Genomic DNA, 14,786 nt, shown 5'->3' with positions numbered 1-14,786 from the left:
TTCTGGACGACCAGGCTGAAAAATGTGCTTTAAAATGGAATTCATTTTTATGTGAAATTGCTGAACAACTGTGTTTTTGGGTTGTTTTGTTGTTTTTCCAGTTTACAGCAATGTTTCTGTGTGCGGTGTGTAAATGTGACACGAGATCTAAACACAGAGAAACAGAGATAGAGAGAGTCGTGTGGAGCTGATGGGCTTAATCAGTATTGCGTGAACTGAACTGACATTTCTTTATACCTTGAAAACTGATGCACAACAGCTTTAAAAATTATATTGCATGAAACCTTCTCATCTTAAATCAAACGGCTCCATAATAAAAAAGTATCTTTGCTTCTAGATGCACATTAAATCTTCCTCTGAGGAGACGCAATATACAATAACAATATACAGTGAACAATATAAAAAGTATAAAGGTGACAGAAAGTGAATTTGTTTTTAAAGCTCCAGTGTGTAACTTCTGGTGCTAAAACACTGCTAGCGGTGTTAGCTCCACCTCTCTTTCTCTGTGGTCTCACACATAAAAAAAAAGACATTTGGGACAACTGTGGCTCAGTGGTAGAGCAAGTGTGTAAGTGAATGGGTGTGAATGTGTATGAATGGGTGTATGGCAAAATTGTGAAGCAGCTAGAAATGTGCCATATACTGTAAATACAAACCGTATGTTTCATGTTGGCTTTCAGACCACATGGTGTTACAGTGGTTTGTATTGTTTCATCACAGCATGGAGGTCAGCAGGGTCGCCACCACTGTGCGAAATACAGGGGGGTCTGGGGGGGTTAGACCCCCCTGATTAACATTCAAGACCGCCTGAAAGCCTCAAATGCAAAATTTTAGGGGGGTCTAAACATGTTTTTTTCCCTAAAGATTTTTGTAATTTCTGTTTTACATATAATATATGTAAACCAGAAATATATAGATCATATTATGATCTACACACATAATACACTTTGCATGCTTTCTTATCCTTTTTAACCACACAAAATATCAATAATTTTATTTCTAATTGTGTATTTTTAATGTTTTAATTAATTGATTTCCAAATGTCGCTGTGGAAAAGGCCCACACAAGCCCACATCTGACAGGGAAGATAGCCAATACTGCAGGGTGGCTCCTGGGGTGGTGAAACAGAATTGTGCAACAAATGGGAGATGGGGACCCCTCGATTATTAATGGGTATTTCGAAAACTGGTCGCCACACATAATATTTGGTTTGGCAGAGTTTTTTTTTTGCTCACATTTAGAGAGTCTGATTAAGCAAAGCAATGGTGATTGGGCACCCTGCTCAAGGGTTCCCTTTCCACTTTTGCAACGGGCTCCACTTAAGATCACAGAATTGAAATGGAAACACTGTAGATAATGTAAGTCCAAGAAGTGTCCTTTTTAGACAGTTAATGTTGAAAAAAGAAAACACATTCTTTATGTTTCGTGTCATTAAACAGCCTGCAATTGACACTAAGTAAATTCCGTCCAGCAGAAAGTGAGGAGTCCAAAACACAGTCATTTGAAATTGTACTAAATCAAACTTCTCAAAGTTGGACTAACACACAAATGTCAGATAATGTAACTTGGATAACACGGATAGTTTTTCTACTCTCAGTGGGACCAGAGTCGGACAGAACAATAAAACTACTTCTAGGTTGGTTCCTTTTTTTTTAGCTTGACAAGGAGACTGAATTTATGCTCTGTCATTTTTAAGAATGGGACAGAATATGGATTTCAGAACTGGCCTACCGGGGTCCAGGCCCAGGGGCTGAAGGGTTCAGGGGGCCCTGAGGCTCAAGCCTCTTCTCAACTATCCTGATATCTTCACTACTATGTTATTCATAATGATATTATCCCAATCTGTGCCCAGCTGCCTCATAATACGCCCCAGATACGAGGAAACTGCCTAATCCCAACACGCTGAAAGGAGGCATATCGCCCCCTATAGTTCATTCAATAAGCAGATTCCAAATTGTTGCTTGTGTACTGGGTCAAAGACGGTAGCCCAACCGAACGAAGCTACGCTTAGAAACAGTGAGTGAGTGCCTCATAATTGGCAGACAAATAAACTCATCATCAGTGAGGGAAAAAAAAAATGCCTCGCTCGATAAACTCCCACGCAAAATAATGAAGCGTTTACTTCTCTGTCACGTTATGAGCTCATATGGATTATGTGCTTTTATTTTCCTGCCTCGTGCCTCGGCATTAATTCCATTTTCAAACAGTAAGACGTGATATTAAATGAAGCCGCTGAGGTTCAGTGAAGCAGAAACCAGAAAGAGACAATATGCCTGTGATTGGAGGCCACGTGAGCCCAATAACAAGGCTGTTATATGCGTTTGAACCTTGACTTCCAGTGTTGGCTCCTCTGTGATGATGCTGCCACTGACAGCTTCTGTGGTGTTGAAAAACACTGGCTGACACGGAGGCTCTTCCTTCACGCTTTCATCTCTTTGAAAACAGCCCACACAGACGAGCAACTGGAAGAAATAGCAGAAAATTATCAAGTGAAGCGTCTCTGTGAGGCATTCATTTGTCTCGTCGGATAATCACGTGACGTTAGATCATTTGCAAATGCTCGGAAAGCTCATGGTAGCAGAGGGAAATATTCTGGCCAGACCCCAGACATGTTGGACATTTCATCATTTCATCTCAACAGCCAATGTTTTCAACTCTAAAGAATAAAAACAACAGCTTAAACCTTTATTTAACCAGGATAAGACTCCCTGAGATTAAAAGTCTCTTTTACAAGAGACAGACAAACAGCAACATGTAACAGACATTAAAGACAACACTTAAAGGGACAATGTGTAGTATTTATGGGTTTATATGACCCAAAATCCACTTTTTTATACATATTATGTGCTCCTGCATTGTCTAATCGCTGTATAATAGTTTTTGTTTCATTTTCGTAGTGTTTCAAAAAGTCATGTAAAATAACATGGTCACAGGCCGCTGTTGCATAGCCACTGTTAGCAGCGAGACGCCATGTTTCTACCGGAGCCTGTAAGGACAAACTCGAGAGAACAAATCAAGCGTCGCTTTACTTGTAGCGGAAGTCCCGCCTCCACTGACGGAGCAAATAGGATATACAAAATACACACTTATACATCTGAATAAATACTAGAACCTCATCTGCTGACACGGAGAAAGACGACGAGGACGACATTTGACCGGCTGAGGATACCGTAGCGCTCAGGGAAGGGAGGGGGTGAGCAGAGGAGCAGTTTGTTGTTGTAAATTTCAGCCTCTCCTCTAGATGTCACTATAAACTACTTACTTCACCTTTAAAAAGGCAGCATAATCATCATACATGTACTAAGTAAATAATGAACATGCAGACATGCAGCAGTTTTTTTCACTAATCAGTCCCCATACATTACGTTGATTTTGTTTTCCGTTGAAACTTATTTCATGTTACATCGGCGTGGGTAGAGCTTTGATTCATACCAGGTTCTCTCGTCTCTTTTGTCCTCCTCCTCTCTGTCACTTTCGCATAATAGATGCATAGACACACTGACTGATATACAAACATGTTGATTTAGTCAGAAATGTGGAAAAAACATCATTCTGTTCATGCATTTGAATAAAAAGGCAGACACAGCCAGATCTGAAATTCCTAATCTTCATCCATCTCTCTGAGCAAAATACTCAAGGCCCCAAATAGACATGGGTCATTGAAAGTGCTAATTACTATTAGCGTTGTGGACACTGTCCACTGTCTCTCTCTCCACTGTTGACGTGAGATTCTATACAGAACAATGAGCGAGTAACATTAAGCAGGAGAGCAAATGACGACGTGATGCATGGGATATGAAAATTTCAAGATTTCTGGCTCAGCAAAGAAAATGACAAAGACTGACTTGTCCAAGATCCCAAGGACAATCACTTGGACAGATGCAGAGCCTGCTGCAAATCAATTTAAGTGGACACCAGAGGAGAAGCGGCGCTTACAAGTCGCTAAACTTAACAGCTCCAAAAAAATGTAATTCTTGAGCTGTGTCAGCACCTTGAATTAGTTCTGGAAAGTCATTGAATTTGATGTCAACCAAGTTGTGTGGAAACCCTGAAAAAGAATAAATTCATATAGCTAGATTTATGCTAAAGGATTACATGAGTCACACTTAGTTCCTCAGCTCGCTTTGAAGGGAGATGTAGAAACTATGCTCTAGTCAACGTCGTCTCCACAGAAAGTGAACCTTAGATGCTGGTGGAGCTGAGAGCAGATCAATCCAGAGACACTTTGTGTTGTGTGGGTTCTTATGAAATATATTAAAGTCATAGACAGATGACTACATGCATCAACCCCGGCAAGGATGTGTCTGGCTGTGCTTATGTCTGATGTTGCCTATGTTCTCCTCAATACTGAGCTGTCTTCAGTGCATTCTTCAAACAACTCATCACTGACAAAAATGTGTAATGTGTAATTCACACTCCAAATTATCCCTGTCTACCTCTAAAGCCAGATTCCATTGCTCTGTGATTGCTGCTGTACAACCCGTGCAGACCTTTGAGTCTCCTCACTGCTGCATCCTAGTGATGGGATCGGCAGTTCACATTAAAATGATTCGTTCAAAAGATTCGTTCACCGAATCTTTCAGTGCTTAGCAGGAGCCCAGTGCCCTGCTACGTGACTCACCTCCTCCCTGAGTGCAGTACGTTCACGCCGTGGGTCATTGAGTGAGTGACGGCGCGAACGAGATTCATGTCCTCAGCTATAGTTCACCAGCTCTCTCTATGTGTCAGTTCGTTCGCGAATCATGACTGAGTCAGTGACTGACAGCGCGAACGAATCACAGCAGCACGGCAGACACAGTTCTTCTTACTAGTCACTCCCTCCCCGCTCGGCGCACGTTGGCTGGCGTCGTTTGCCCGGAAGATTCACGAGTGAGTGACGGCGAACGACTTCACGAGTGATTCACAGAACGCGGCAGTTCCACTCCCGGCCGCCACGATCACTGCTGATTTCAACTGAACTAAGAAAGGAACGAATCAGTTCATGAAGTGATCCCAGTCAGTTCGTTCACTCAAATCATTTGTACTTTCGAGCGAGTCACGCATGATGATCACACAACACTATTGCATCCTTGCAGTGCAGTTGTGGCTGCAGACTCTTGTGACCCAGCTGCAGAGACACCCAAGACGGTTCCACTCCATGGAACACCAGTGGACCAGCAGATGTCTGCTGATGAGTCTACTGCTGGGGTTTTTTCACCAGGTGCTGGGGCTTTACTGAGTCTGGCACGTGATGACATATGGTGTGTGTGTGTGTGTGAGAGACAGAGAAAGTGAGGATTCTCCGCTGACAGCTGGGACTAGGCACAAATTAATATCCCCTCTTCCAGGTAGCAGCTTTGCCGTGCCACTATTATGTTATGTAATGGTGGCACTGTTACGGCTGCACAGATTAAAAACTCTCCAGCAGCCAATGTGAGATTAATACTCAAATGAAAGATGGGTATGTGGCTTTCCCCCCTGTTGACAATCGGGCTACTACGATACCCTTCCATTTCCCTGTAAATTCCAAGATGGTCTTAAATATGATCCTCGCCATCAGCTACACAACCCAAATCATCAAATATGTAAATGCTGTTGAATGCAAGTTATCATGTAAAATGATCGGGGGGATTATTTGTGGCTTAGTAGGATGTTACTTTAGGACTGAGCGAGCGAGGATGGCGGAGGATTGCAAGAATACAAATGATAAAAAAATACTTTGCAGTTCTATGTCAAGAGACAGGATGGGCCAGATGGATTCAGTAAACAAAAATGCCCCACACTGTCTAGGTAGCAAGGAAATATTTATCCGTAATGTCAGATGTTTTTACCAGAAATCATCAGGCAGCTGTGTGAGCAGTCAAATTGTTTTTTGTTTTTGTTTTTCAAATTGCTAGGCATGCAATGGATTTTCTGTTTGCTACTTTAAAAAAAAATACAAATCAAAGCATTGACAGCAAAATATATTTTTGGAAGGAAACATGGCCAAATGTGAATTTATCATAGTGATAAACCTGCAGAGAATGATGAGCTGTATAGCGCGAGCTATTGCTATTGTTTGGTTGTCAGTTAAAGTCAACACCAGGTCAAAGATTGGGACCCTTGAGCAAGATTCCCCAATCCCCATTGCTCATTGTTAAGTGGACACTCTAAATTGACCCCAGCCTTGGGCTTGTACTCCTAGTGCTGGTCCCCAGGCTGGATAGAGAGGAGGGTTGTGCCAGGAAGGGCATACATCGTAAAATCTCTATACCAAAATCAGGAATGCAGGTCATCCGCTGTGGCAACCCCTCGAGAGAGAGAGGGAGAAGCAGAAAGGATGGAAAATATGGGTTTCAGCCAAAGACTATGAGTGAGACGTGTCTGTGAGTAGTCGTCTGGCTTACCACAGGATGCTAATGCAGAACTAAAACTAATATTTCGCTTCCTGCTGGCTATTCAATATAGCAGGGAGCGAATCTGTCCGCTGGATTGCAAGTCTATGGGAAAATGAGCTTACAACTCACTTGATCCATCTATCTATAGTCAGTGGTCACAATCACTAGTTTCAGGTCATCTTCAGGTCAATTTAGTAGAAAAATAGATGATAAGATACAGTACTAGTGGACACCACTGTGATTGAAAGAATGGTTTAGCGGCATGGTTGCAGCTGATACTTCTGAAATACTGTTTGCGCCCAGATTACGATTCTGGAATGCTGACGGAATGCTTAGTGGTCTAACAACTTTACTCAGAGCCTATACTTGTTTGTTCTCTGCTGGACGAGAGAGCTGTTATTTAGCTGAACTATTCATTACTAGCTCAGTATAAACACATTTGATGAGGTTCAGGTGAAAATACTGGCACACTTGGCAGTCAGAGTCATTGGTATTGACCCAAAACAGAGCAAAGAGACTTACTAGACTAGTGTTTTGAAGTCAATAGCCAATTTACCCCCTTTATAGATATCATCAATTGTGTATGGGGTTGTGTGTAGTCCTGTTTTTTATCTCAGAGCCCAGATTCTATGTCATTATATTTCTGTTTTCTCTTCTTTTTTTCCTCCTCATTTTTCCCTTTATGTTCATATACAATATAAACCTGTGACTGCTCAATATTGTCAATTATTGCAATGGGGGATAAACTGAATATCTCTACATTTAATGATCTGGAGTTTTGCTGAATGATGTAAGTCATGGAGGGAACTCCGAGAAAGAGATTTTTTAAAAGGTGTGATTTTACACAGTCTAATCCAGTTTTTCTACAAAAAAGTGAGTGTCGTTTCAGTAAAAACTGTATAAATATACTACTAAATTACACATTATGTGACAATGAAATAGCTGTCAGATTACAGTAATACTAACAAAATGCACTAACCTGCTGTGAAACGTAAATGTACGTTACTATGAATGTACAATCAAATATTTTACAGTGTGTGCTATGTTATGTTGTGTATAGTTTAGGATCTAATTTGTCTTTAAATCTTTGTTCCATCTATGTGGGGAAATCATACTGTATGTTCAAACAGCAGACATTAAACCAGCCAATGGCACAAATGCAAACTTTAATCTGTTTTGCTGCTTTTAATCTGCAGGTCCTGCTGTCCCTGTCGGAGTAGATGTTCAGGTGGAGAGCTTGGACAGCATATCTGAGGTGGACATGGTAAGCGGCTTGAGCATGTTATAAATGCCACATGTTACACATGTGCTGAGGTTATAGGTAAATGTGGATTACAAGACACTGCAATCATCCTGCAGTAAGAACTGAACGTTGAAGCAGGCACTGGAAATAACATTAATTACAATGGATTCAGTCCAAGAGGGGAAATGGAATTGCTGGGATTATTCTGTCTCTTACTTAGTGTTCCGTCAAGTTTGAAGGCAAAGGCAAAAAGAAAAATAGATTATGGTACAACATCCTAACATAATGGCATTAATAATGCTATATTCAATTTAACAAATGATTCAAAGTGTGACAGAAGCTCTTGTTGGATAAAGAATATGAATATGACTGTGCTTTTCTTTTTCTTTTTAAATTAAACACACCAGCTTAGAGCCCAAACATAGTCTAATAAATAAATGATGTACATCTTTGCCATCGGCATGTGGATGAGCCTGGATTTGAAATGAGAGACAATCATGTCCTTTTATTTATAGCCATTAAACTGTTTTCAGTTGAATAATCACAATTAAATAATGGAAGCATGATGCTAGGAACTGTTTATTTTGCCCAAAGTCAGCTTAAATTAATGTTGACTAATGTTATTAAATCAACCCTCTGTTCAGGAACCATAAATTGAATCCCAAACTGTCATCCTGATGTTGTATAAGCTCCCGTTTGCAAGGACGACCAAGGATTATATTTCAATTGGATCCCGGGGGGTTGTGTCTTTATTTGATTTGGAACAGAGGAAGGAGGGAGGGGGATGATTCGTGATGACAGATGCTTTTAATGACATTATGTCATTTCACAAAGCCTCGGGACGCCAAAAAAGTTCAACAGAAAACAATCTTTTGCAAGAAAAGTGAATTTTAAAGGATACATTAAAATATATTTTATTGTTTTATGGCAACAAGTTCACAGAAGGAACAAAAGTCTTACTCTGTTTCTGTACTTTCTATCCTAATTACCCATCTGTGACTATTTGGCCCAAGCCCTTAGGCTGCTGAGTTGAAGATTTGATTTTAAGTAAGCAGGAAAAATACTGAATTGTAAAATAAATGTTCTATAAGATATAGAGCTGTATTTTTTTCATAAACTAAATAAGTGCATTTGTTGAGGAGCTGTCCAATGTTAAGGATTCATTAGCATTGCTGGTCATATTTTGTTTTCATAACACAAAATATTGAAACCTCTCCAGACCAATGTTTTGAGACATAGTTAGCTTAACTAGTTAAAGATTTGCTCAAGCAATCATTTGTGGAAAAACACACCTAAAGATACAATATATTCATCTAATGTCTCTGTTTAAATCAAGACATTTAAAATGGGCCCCAAAATGGAACCCTGAGGTACTCCACAATTGATTGAGAGAAAGCCCCATCTATTAAGTAGGAGTTGAACCATTTGACAAAATGCATTTGAAGATTGGGGATGTTGATTAACTGTCATGCCCGAAATAAACAAACAAATCATTCATTCATTCATTCATATGCCCCAAATGCTGAGGCTATAGTCCTCACTGCAGGCGACGCTGGTTCGAATCCCGCTCCAAGCGGTCTTTCCTGCATGTCATCCCCGACCTCTCTGCCTCCTGTTTCCTGTCTCTCTCCACTATACTATCCATTAAAGGCAAAAAGGCCCAAAAATATATATATATATAAAAAAAATGATTGGTTCAATTCCACCTGCTTTACTGTTCTCTCCATTAAATGCAAAAAGCCTTTAGTAATGTGGGATCATAATCAAATGTAGCTCAAGTAGAGAGAACGCCATAGATTTATGACCCACTTATCAATAAATGCATCAGTTGCAATAAATAATTTTTATCTTAGATACCAGTAAAGTGTGCATGTAACATAAAGTCTGTGTTATTTGATATAATTGAGACATGTTAAAACTACGATTGCGTAAATATATGGTAGTAGGAGCAAGAGTACAAATGAGTTGTAAACTAATGAGTGAAGTTTTCTAGTATTAGCCACCATAAGATTGTATAACCATGGTGTACCATGTTGTTTAATTAGAACATTTCTAATGCGTAACAGTTATTGTTAACCTAAGGGATTCATAAATTCCCCCTAAACTCATCTTATGCAATATGGAATGTACTCTGATGGTGAGTGCCAAGAGTACAATGTGTCACTGCAGCCATCGCTCTAAACTGATCTGGTCTTATGTAATGCCACGATGAGAACAGGATAGAGGATGATCTCCTGTGGTCGACTGGATTGCACATGCTCCGGCCTGCATAGCAACACGGAGGAAAGAGGCGTGAAGACAAGAATAATCTAAGACCACCAGGAACCTGTGGTCTGTGCTTAGCTGACATATGTTCAGCACTTCTGTCGACCATGAATGTTTAGTCATAAACAATCCATATAATCCAACAGCTACTGGCCACAGTGGTGTAATCCCAGAGGAATGTAATACACCAGATTCAGTGAGTAGAGAGACTGTATAGAGATTTAATCCAGGCATCACCCTCCCCTCCCCCCCCCCCCCAACTCCTCTCCAGGACTTCACCATGACGCTCTATCTGAGGCACTACTGGAAGGACGAGAGGCTGGCCTTCCCAAGCACCACCAACAAGAGCATGACCTTTGACGGGCGCTTGGTGAAGAAAATCTGGGTACCCGACGTGTTTTTCGTCCACTCCAAGAGGTCATTCATCCACGACACTACAACTGACAACATCATGCTGCGGGTCTTCCCTGATGGTCATGTCCTATACAGCCTGAGGTGAGGACAGGAAATTACCCACAGAGTGTTTTTTATTGCACCCACAAGCCAAATAGGACACTGCGAGCTCTGGTGTGGCCATATGCTAATTGAATTCTGCTTTAATTCCCCAGGGTTACAGTGACTGCTGCGTGCAACATGGATTTCAGTCGTTTCCCCTTGGACTCACAGACATGCACCCTGGAGCTGGAGAGCTGTAAGTATTCGCATACAAAAGTCTATTCTATTTAACTCCTAACTATCGATGGCCTGCAGCGTTTTAACAGCATGTTGCCTGAAGCAGCATCACGAACACACACACACACACACACACACATTCTTGTACTTGCTGCATACTGAGGACTGGGTTGCTGACAAAGTGAGGACCAGCATTTCCACTTTTATAAATCAACACAATTACAAATATCTACTTCATGAATGATATCTACAAAAAACTACTGGTTGCAGTACCATAAAATGTCTGCAGGTGGAGCCCTAGAGCAAAAAGGGCTGGAAAACTTTTTTGATTTATTTATTTATTTACAAAAAAGTCATACTATACTATGTCGACCACAATTATAAAAAAAAATTTGAACAAACATTTTTGGTCTGAAATTTGACAAAAATGTCGTCCCAAATTTGAATATTTTTTTGACAAATTGAGTATAGCATGTTATAGCAACCTAAGGAAGTGTTTTCAATGAAAACAAAGTGAGGACCGGCCAAAATGTCCTCACTCCGTAAAAATGACCTCACTTTGTTGGTTAAAAACCCTCACTGGTCCTCAGTATGCCGCAGGTACAAGAACACGCACACACACACACACACACACACACACATTCAGCTGTGATTAATCAGTAAGATGGTGGTGCATAACAACAGGGGATGTTGTTGCTCCATATTATCACATCAGAGAGTATTTCTCTGTTTACTAATGACCCCCCTCTGGATACTCAATATTCTTATACATTTGCTTTATTGACCATGACTGTAGAGAACAGCAGGCCTTTAATTGAAACAGCTTTACAAGTACTACTGTCTTTCCAATATGTTTATTTAGTGGTACTGTTTAATTTAGTCATAATTCCCTCTGTGTGATCCTGTAAATAGAGTACAGTATTCAATACAGCTTTCCAAACTTTACGGGTTCAAGGCCAACTTTTTTTTGGTGTTGTTGTTTTTTTGTTTAAATCAAATTTAACAACACAATAATTGGATGACCATTTTGGCCGTAACTATGTTGTGTTTACATACAACCACAACATATATTATAATGTGAATAACAAAATGAGACATATTTTGACATCTTTTAAGTTTTTTCTCTCTCAGAAAATTAATTTATTGTATGTTTTAATGAATTAAATGGAGGAATTTTTATATCCCCCTGCAATACCTCCAAGGCCCACCAGTGGGCCGCAGTATAATGTACCATTTCTACTGCACCACTATACCGTGAGTACAGCATCATACAGTTAATACTGTACATACTCATTCCTCTTCTTTAAAGGTGCATTTGTAAGATTTTGCATGGTTTATTTTCCATACGTATGTTTGTCTAAGTATTTAATCACTAAAATATGTTTTTTTGTAGCCTTTGACAAACTATTATACGTAATGAAGGCAAGGACCTTGCATTACAAGCATTACTGTGTTTCTACAGTAGCCCGCATGGACAAACCCAAATGCCCAAATGTTCAAAAGTGGAACCATACCTCACAAACAAAGAAGAGTTGCTCCACTGTAGGAAGAAAAAGTTGATAAAACTCAACATTTCAAGGCAACTTACTGCAATCACTTTTTGAGTTCACAGCCCAACAAAAGATCTCAAGTTTTTAGTTAGAGTTGTGCCAACTCACAATTCTACTAAAAACTAATCTAATCTTGTTCAGATAATTAAAGGTGCCATATGTAAGGATGTGGTCAAAAACGGTTACTACATTCATATTTGTAATTCAGCGTAACGGGCAACCCGTGGTTGCTTGGCAGCTGAGACTCTACTGACTGCAATGATTGGTAGATGGCTGTAGGTGGCACCACATGCCAAAACATGATTTCCAAACATAAACAAGATTTGCAGTTTGCAAAAGATTTTTTTTAATGCAAATATTTTGTCTGTACTGTTGTTGTTGGTGAGTTCAGTTTGTTATATGAACATTATTCCTGAGTCTCTGTGACATATTAGGAGGATTTTATGACCAGTTGCTTTAGATTTATTACATAATTCACCTTTAAAATAATAATAATAATAATAATGATAATTTTGAATTTTGAGTTGGCACAACTGAAACTTAGAAGTTTGTCTAACAAAATAATATTACTTCATGGAACTTTAAAAACTCAAGATCTTTTGTTGGGCTGTACAGTCAAAAATTGATTGCAGTAAGTTTCCTTGAAATTTTGAGTTTTCTCAACTTTTTCTTTTTTACAATGCAGCATATACCTGTACCTGATGCATTAACCAGCAAAGGAGAAGGTGGAAGTGACAGAACAAGTTTTTCATTCAGTAACTTTCAGTGTAATCACAGTCCAACCGTGGACCTTTCTGTGTGGAGTTAACATGTTCTCCTTGTGTGTATGTGGGTTCTCTCTAGGTTCCCCAGCTCCATCCCATCGTCCAACTACACACAGATTACAATTGGACACTCTAAATTGACTGTTAGCGTGAGTGTGAACCCAGACTCCATATCCATGAAGGCTCCATAAGGGTTATATTCGGGGTGACATGGGTCCCAATCAGATTTGTTTCCATTGTGGCTCCACCTGTGTTAGTGAAACAATATGGGACAAGTGGGCAAATATTGCAGGTTGCATATGGTGTAACCCTCATGGAGCCCACATGGATATGCTGGACGGGTTGTTGTTAACCACTTGTTCAGGGTTGCCCCCGGGACAAGCAGAAATGTTGTCTTACCTTTGCTGTTTATCAAAACAAGTTATTTCCACTGGAACACAACCACTTCTAATGAAGAACTACACTTCCAGCATGCTTTGGGGACAAATCCCGGTCTGATTGCTCTTTACAGAGCGACATTAGATCGTTCTGATTAGAGAAGGGCGAATGTTCGCACAAATGCTTCATATGCATTTATGTCCTTTTGACTCGCTAATGAAGGGATTCACACAGACACTGCCGAGTCAGAGAATTGTTATTACGCACCGCACAGGGAGCTTCGATTTACAGCAAGTGATCATACTTTTTTTTTTTTTCAAAACAAGTTCTTTTTAGATCTGTTGAGGCATGTAAATAAAATTAAATGGGTTTTTAATAATTTGGTACCTAAGAAATCTCAAATGGCACAGGTGCCAAACTGTGCCAAAAGTGAGAATGCCAAGACATCTCTTTACTAAAACCTCTGTAATTTCACTCTGCTTCATTTCAACAGCATCAGACTTTGCACAGCTCATGTACATGTTGTTACATGACCTCCATGTGTTTTTAAGCTCCTACTGCATATTTTAAAGGTGATATTTGCTTTAAAATGCAATATTTTTTTAGGCGAGAGAAAAAAATCCTTCAGTTATGCTGTGTTCCATGTACAGTTACTCTGACACAGTGGCATCTACAGTGAAACGTACACCTCTGGTGGAATCTCACAAGTGTTATCTTTCTTTTGATACCAAGATAATCCACATAGAGCTTGTAACTGCAGAGGTTTACTCTATTTAGTTTGGGCATGTCATTTTCGAGTAGGGACTCCAAAAAGAGGGTCAGGGAAGAAGTGGTTAATCTCTGTAAAGCGATCTGTCCAGTGCCCAGCCTTTCACCCTATAATAATAATAATAATGCATTATATTTAAGGCGCCTTTCAAGACACTCAATGTCAGCTGGCATTGGCTCCACTCGCGATCTTCATTTGGAGGATAAATAAAATTAATAGATGAATGAATGAATGAATGATCAAAGAATCATTTTTAGTTGCCTCATTGTTTGGTGCTTTGCCATCACTTGTTTATATCACTTTTGAAGCAACTGCAGGACCTGCTGAGTTCCCCTCACAGTAACACTCTTCATAATCATGTTCCATTATCAGCAAGTGTCCCTCATGTGATGAACACAATCTGGCATCAGCCGAATTTTCAGCATTTTCTCATGTCAGTTTCAACCGTCTCAGAGATTCAGTCACTTCTGCTGAAATTCACTATGGGTGAAAAAGCTCTGTGCTCTCTGTCCATCAGATGCTTACACAGACGAGGACCTGATGCTGTACTGGAAAAGTGGCGACGAGTCTCTGAGCACCGATGATAAGATTTCTCTGTCGCAGTTCCTCATCCAGAAGTTTCACACTACCTCTCGACTGGCTTTCTACAGCAGCACAGGTAGAGAAGATGTGCTTTTACTTATTTGTTGTGTGTGACTGTGTGTGTGGCTGTGCAAATGTGTGACCATATTGCTGCTGTTCTGTCTCCTTGGCCAGGTTTCTCTTGAAAATTAGATGCTGGGTGTTTTT

The 14,786-nt window shown here is 40.0% G+C and overlaps 1 protein-coding gene across 1 annotated transcript in view; it reads left to right on the top strand.

Annotated features, from left to right (window-relative positions):
- The window catches only part of LOC310935175 (gamma-aminobutyric acid receptor subunit rho-2-like), a gene marked incomplete at both ends in the record, with an annotated part of 40,616 nt that overhangs the window by 15,276 nt on the left and 10,554 nt on the right, over nucleotides 1-14,786 (top strand). Inside the window, 4 exons of the mRNA XM_083899019.1 lie at nucleotides 7,553-7,620; nucleotides 10,136-10,359; nucleotides 10,473-10,555; nucleotides 14,515-14,655. Of these exons, the coding sequence (XP_083755145.1) occupies nucleotides 7,553-7,620; nucleotides 10,136-10,359; nucleotides 10,473-10,555; nucleotides 14,515-14,655 (516 nt within the window). The remainder of the gene's footprint in view (nucleotides 1-7,552; nucleotides 7,621-10,135; nucleotides 10,360-10,472; nucleotides 10,556-14,514; nucleotides 14,656-14,786) is intronic.

This window comes from Microchirus variegatus (genome assembly GCF_963457635.1).
Source record: "Microchirus variegatus genome assembly, chromosome: 12".
Taxonomy (NCBI): domain Eukaryota; kingdom Metazoa; phylum Chordata; class Actinopteri; order Pleuronectiformes; family Soleidae; genus Microchirus; species Microchirus variegatus.
This window is presented reverse-complemented; position numbering and strand designations above follow the sequence as displayed.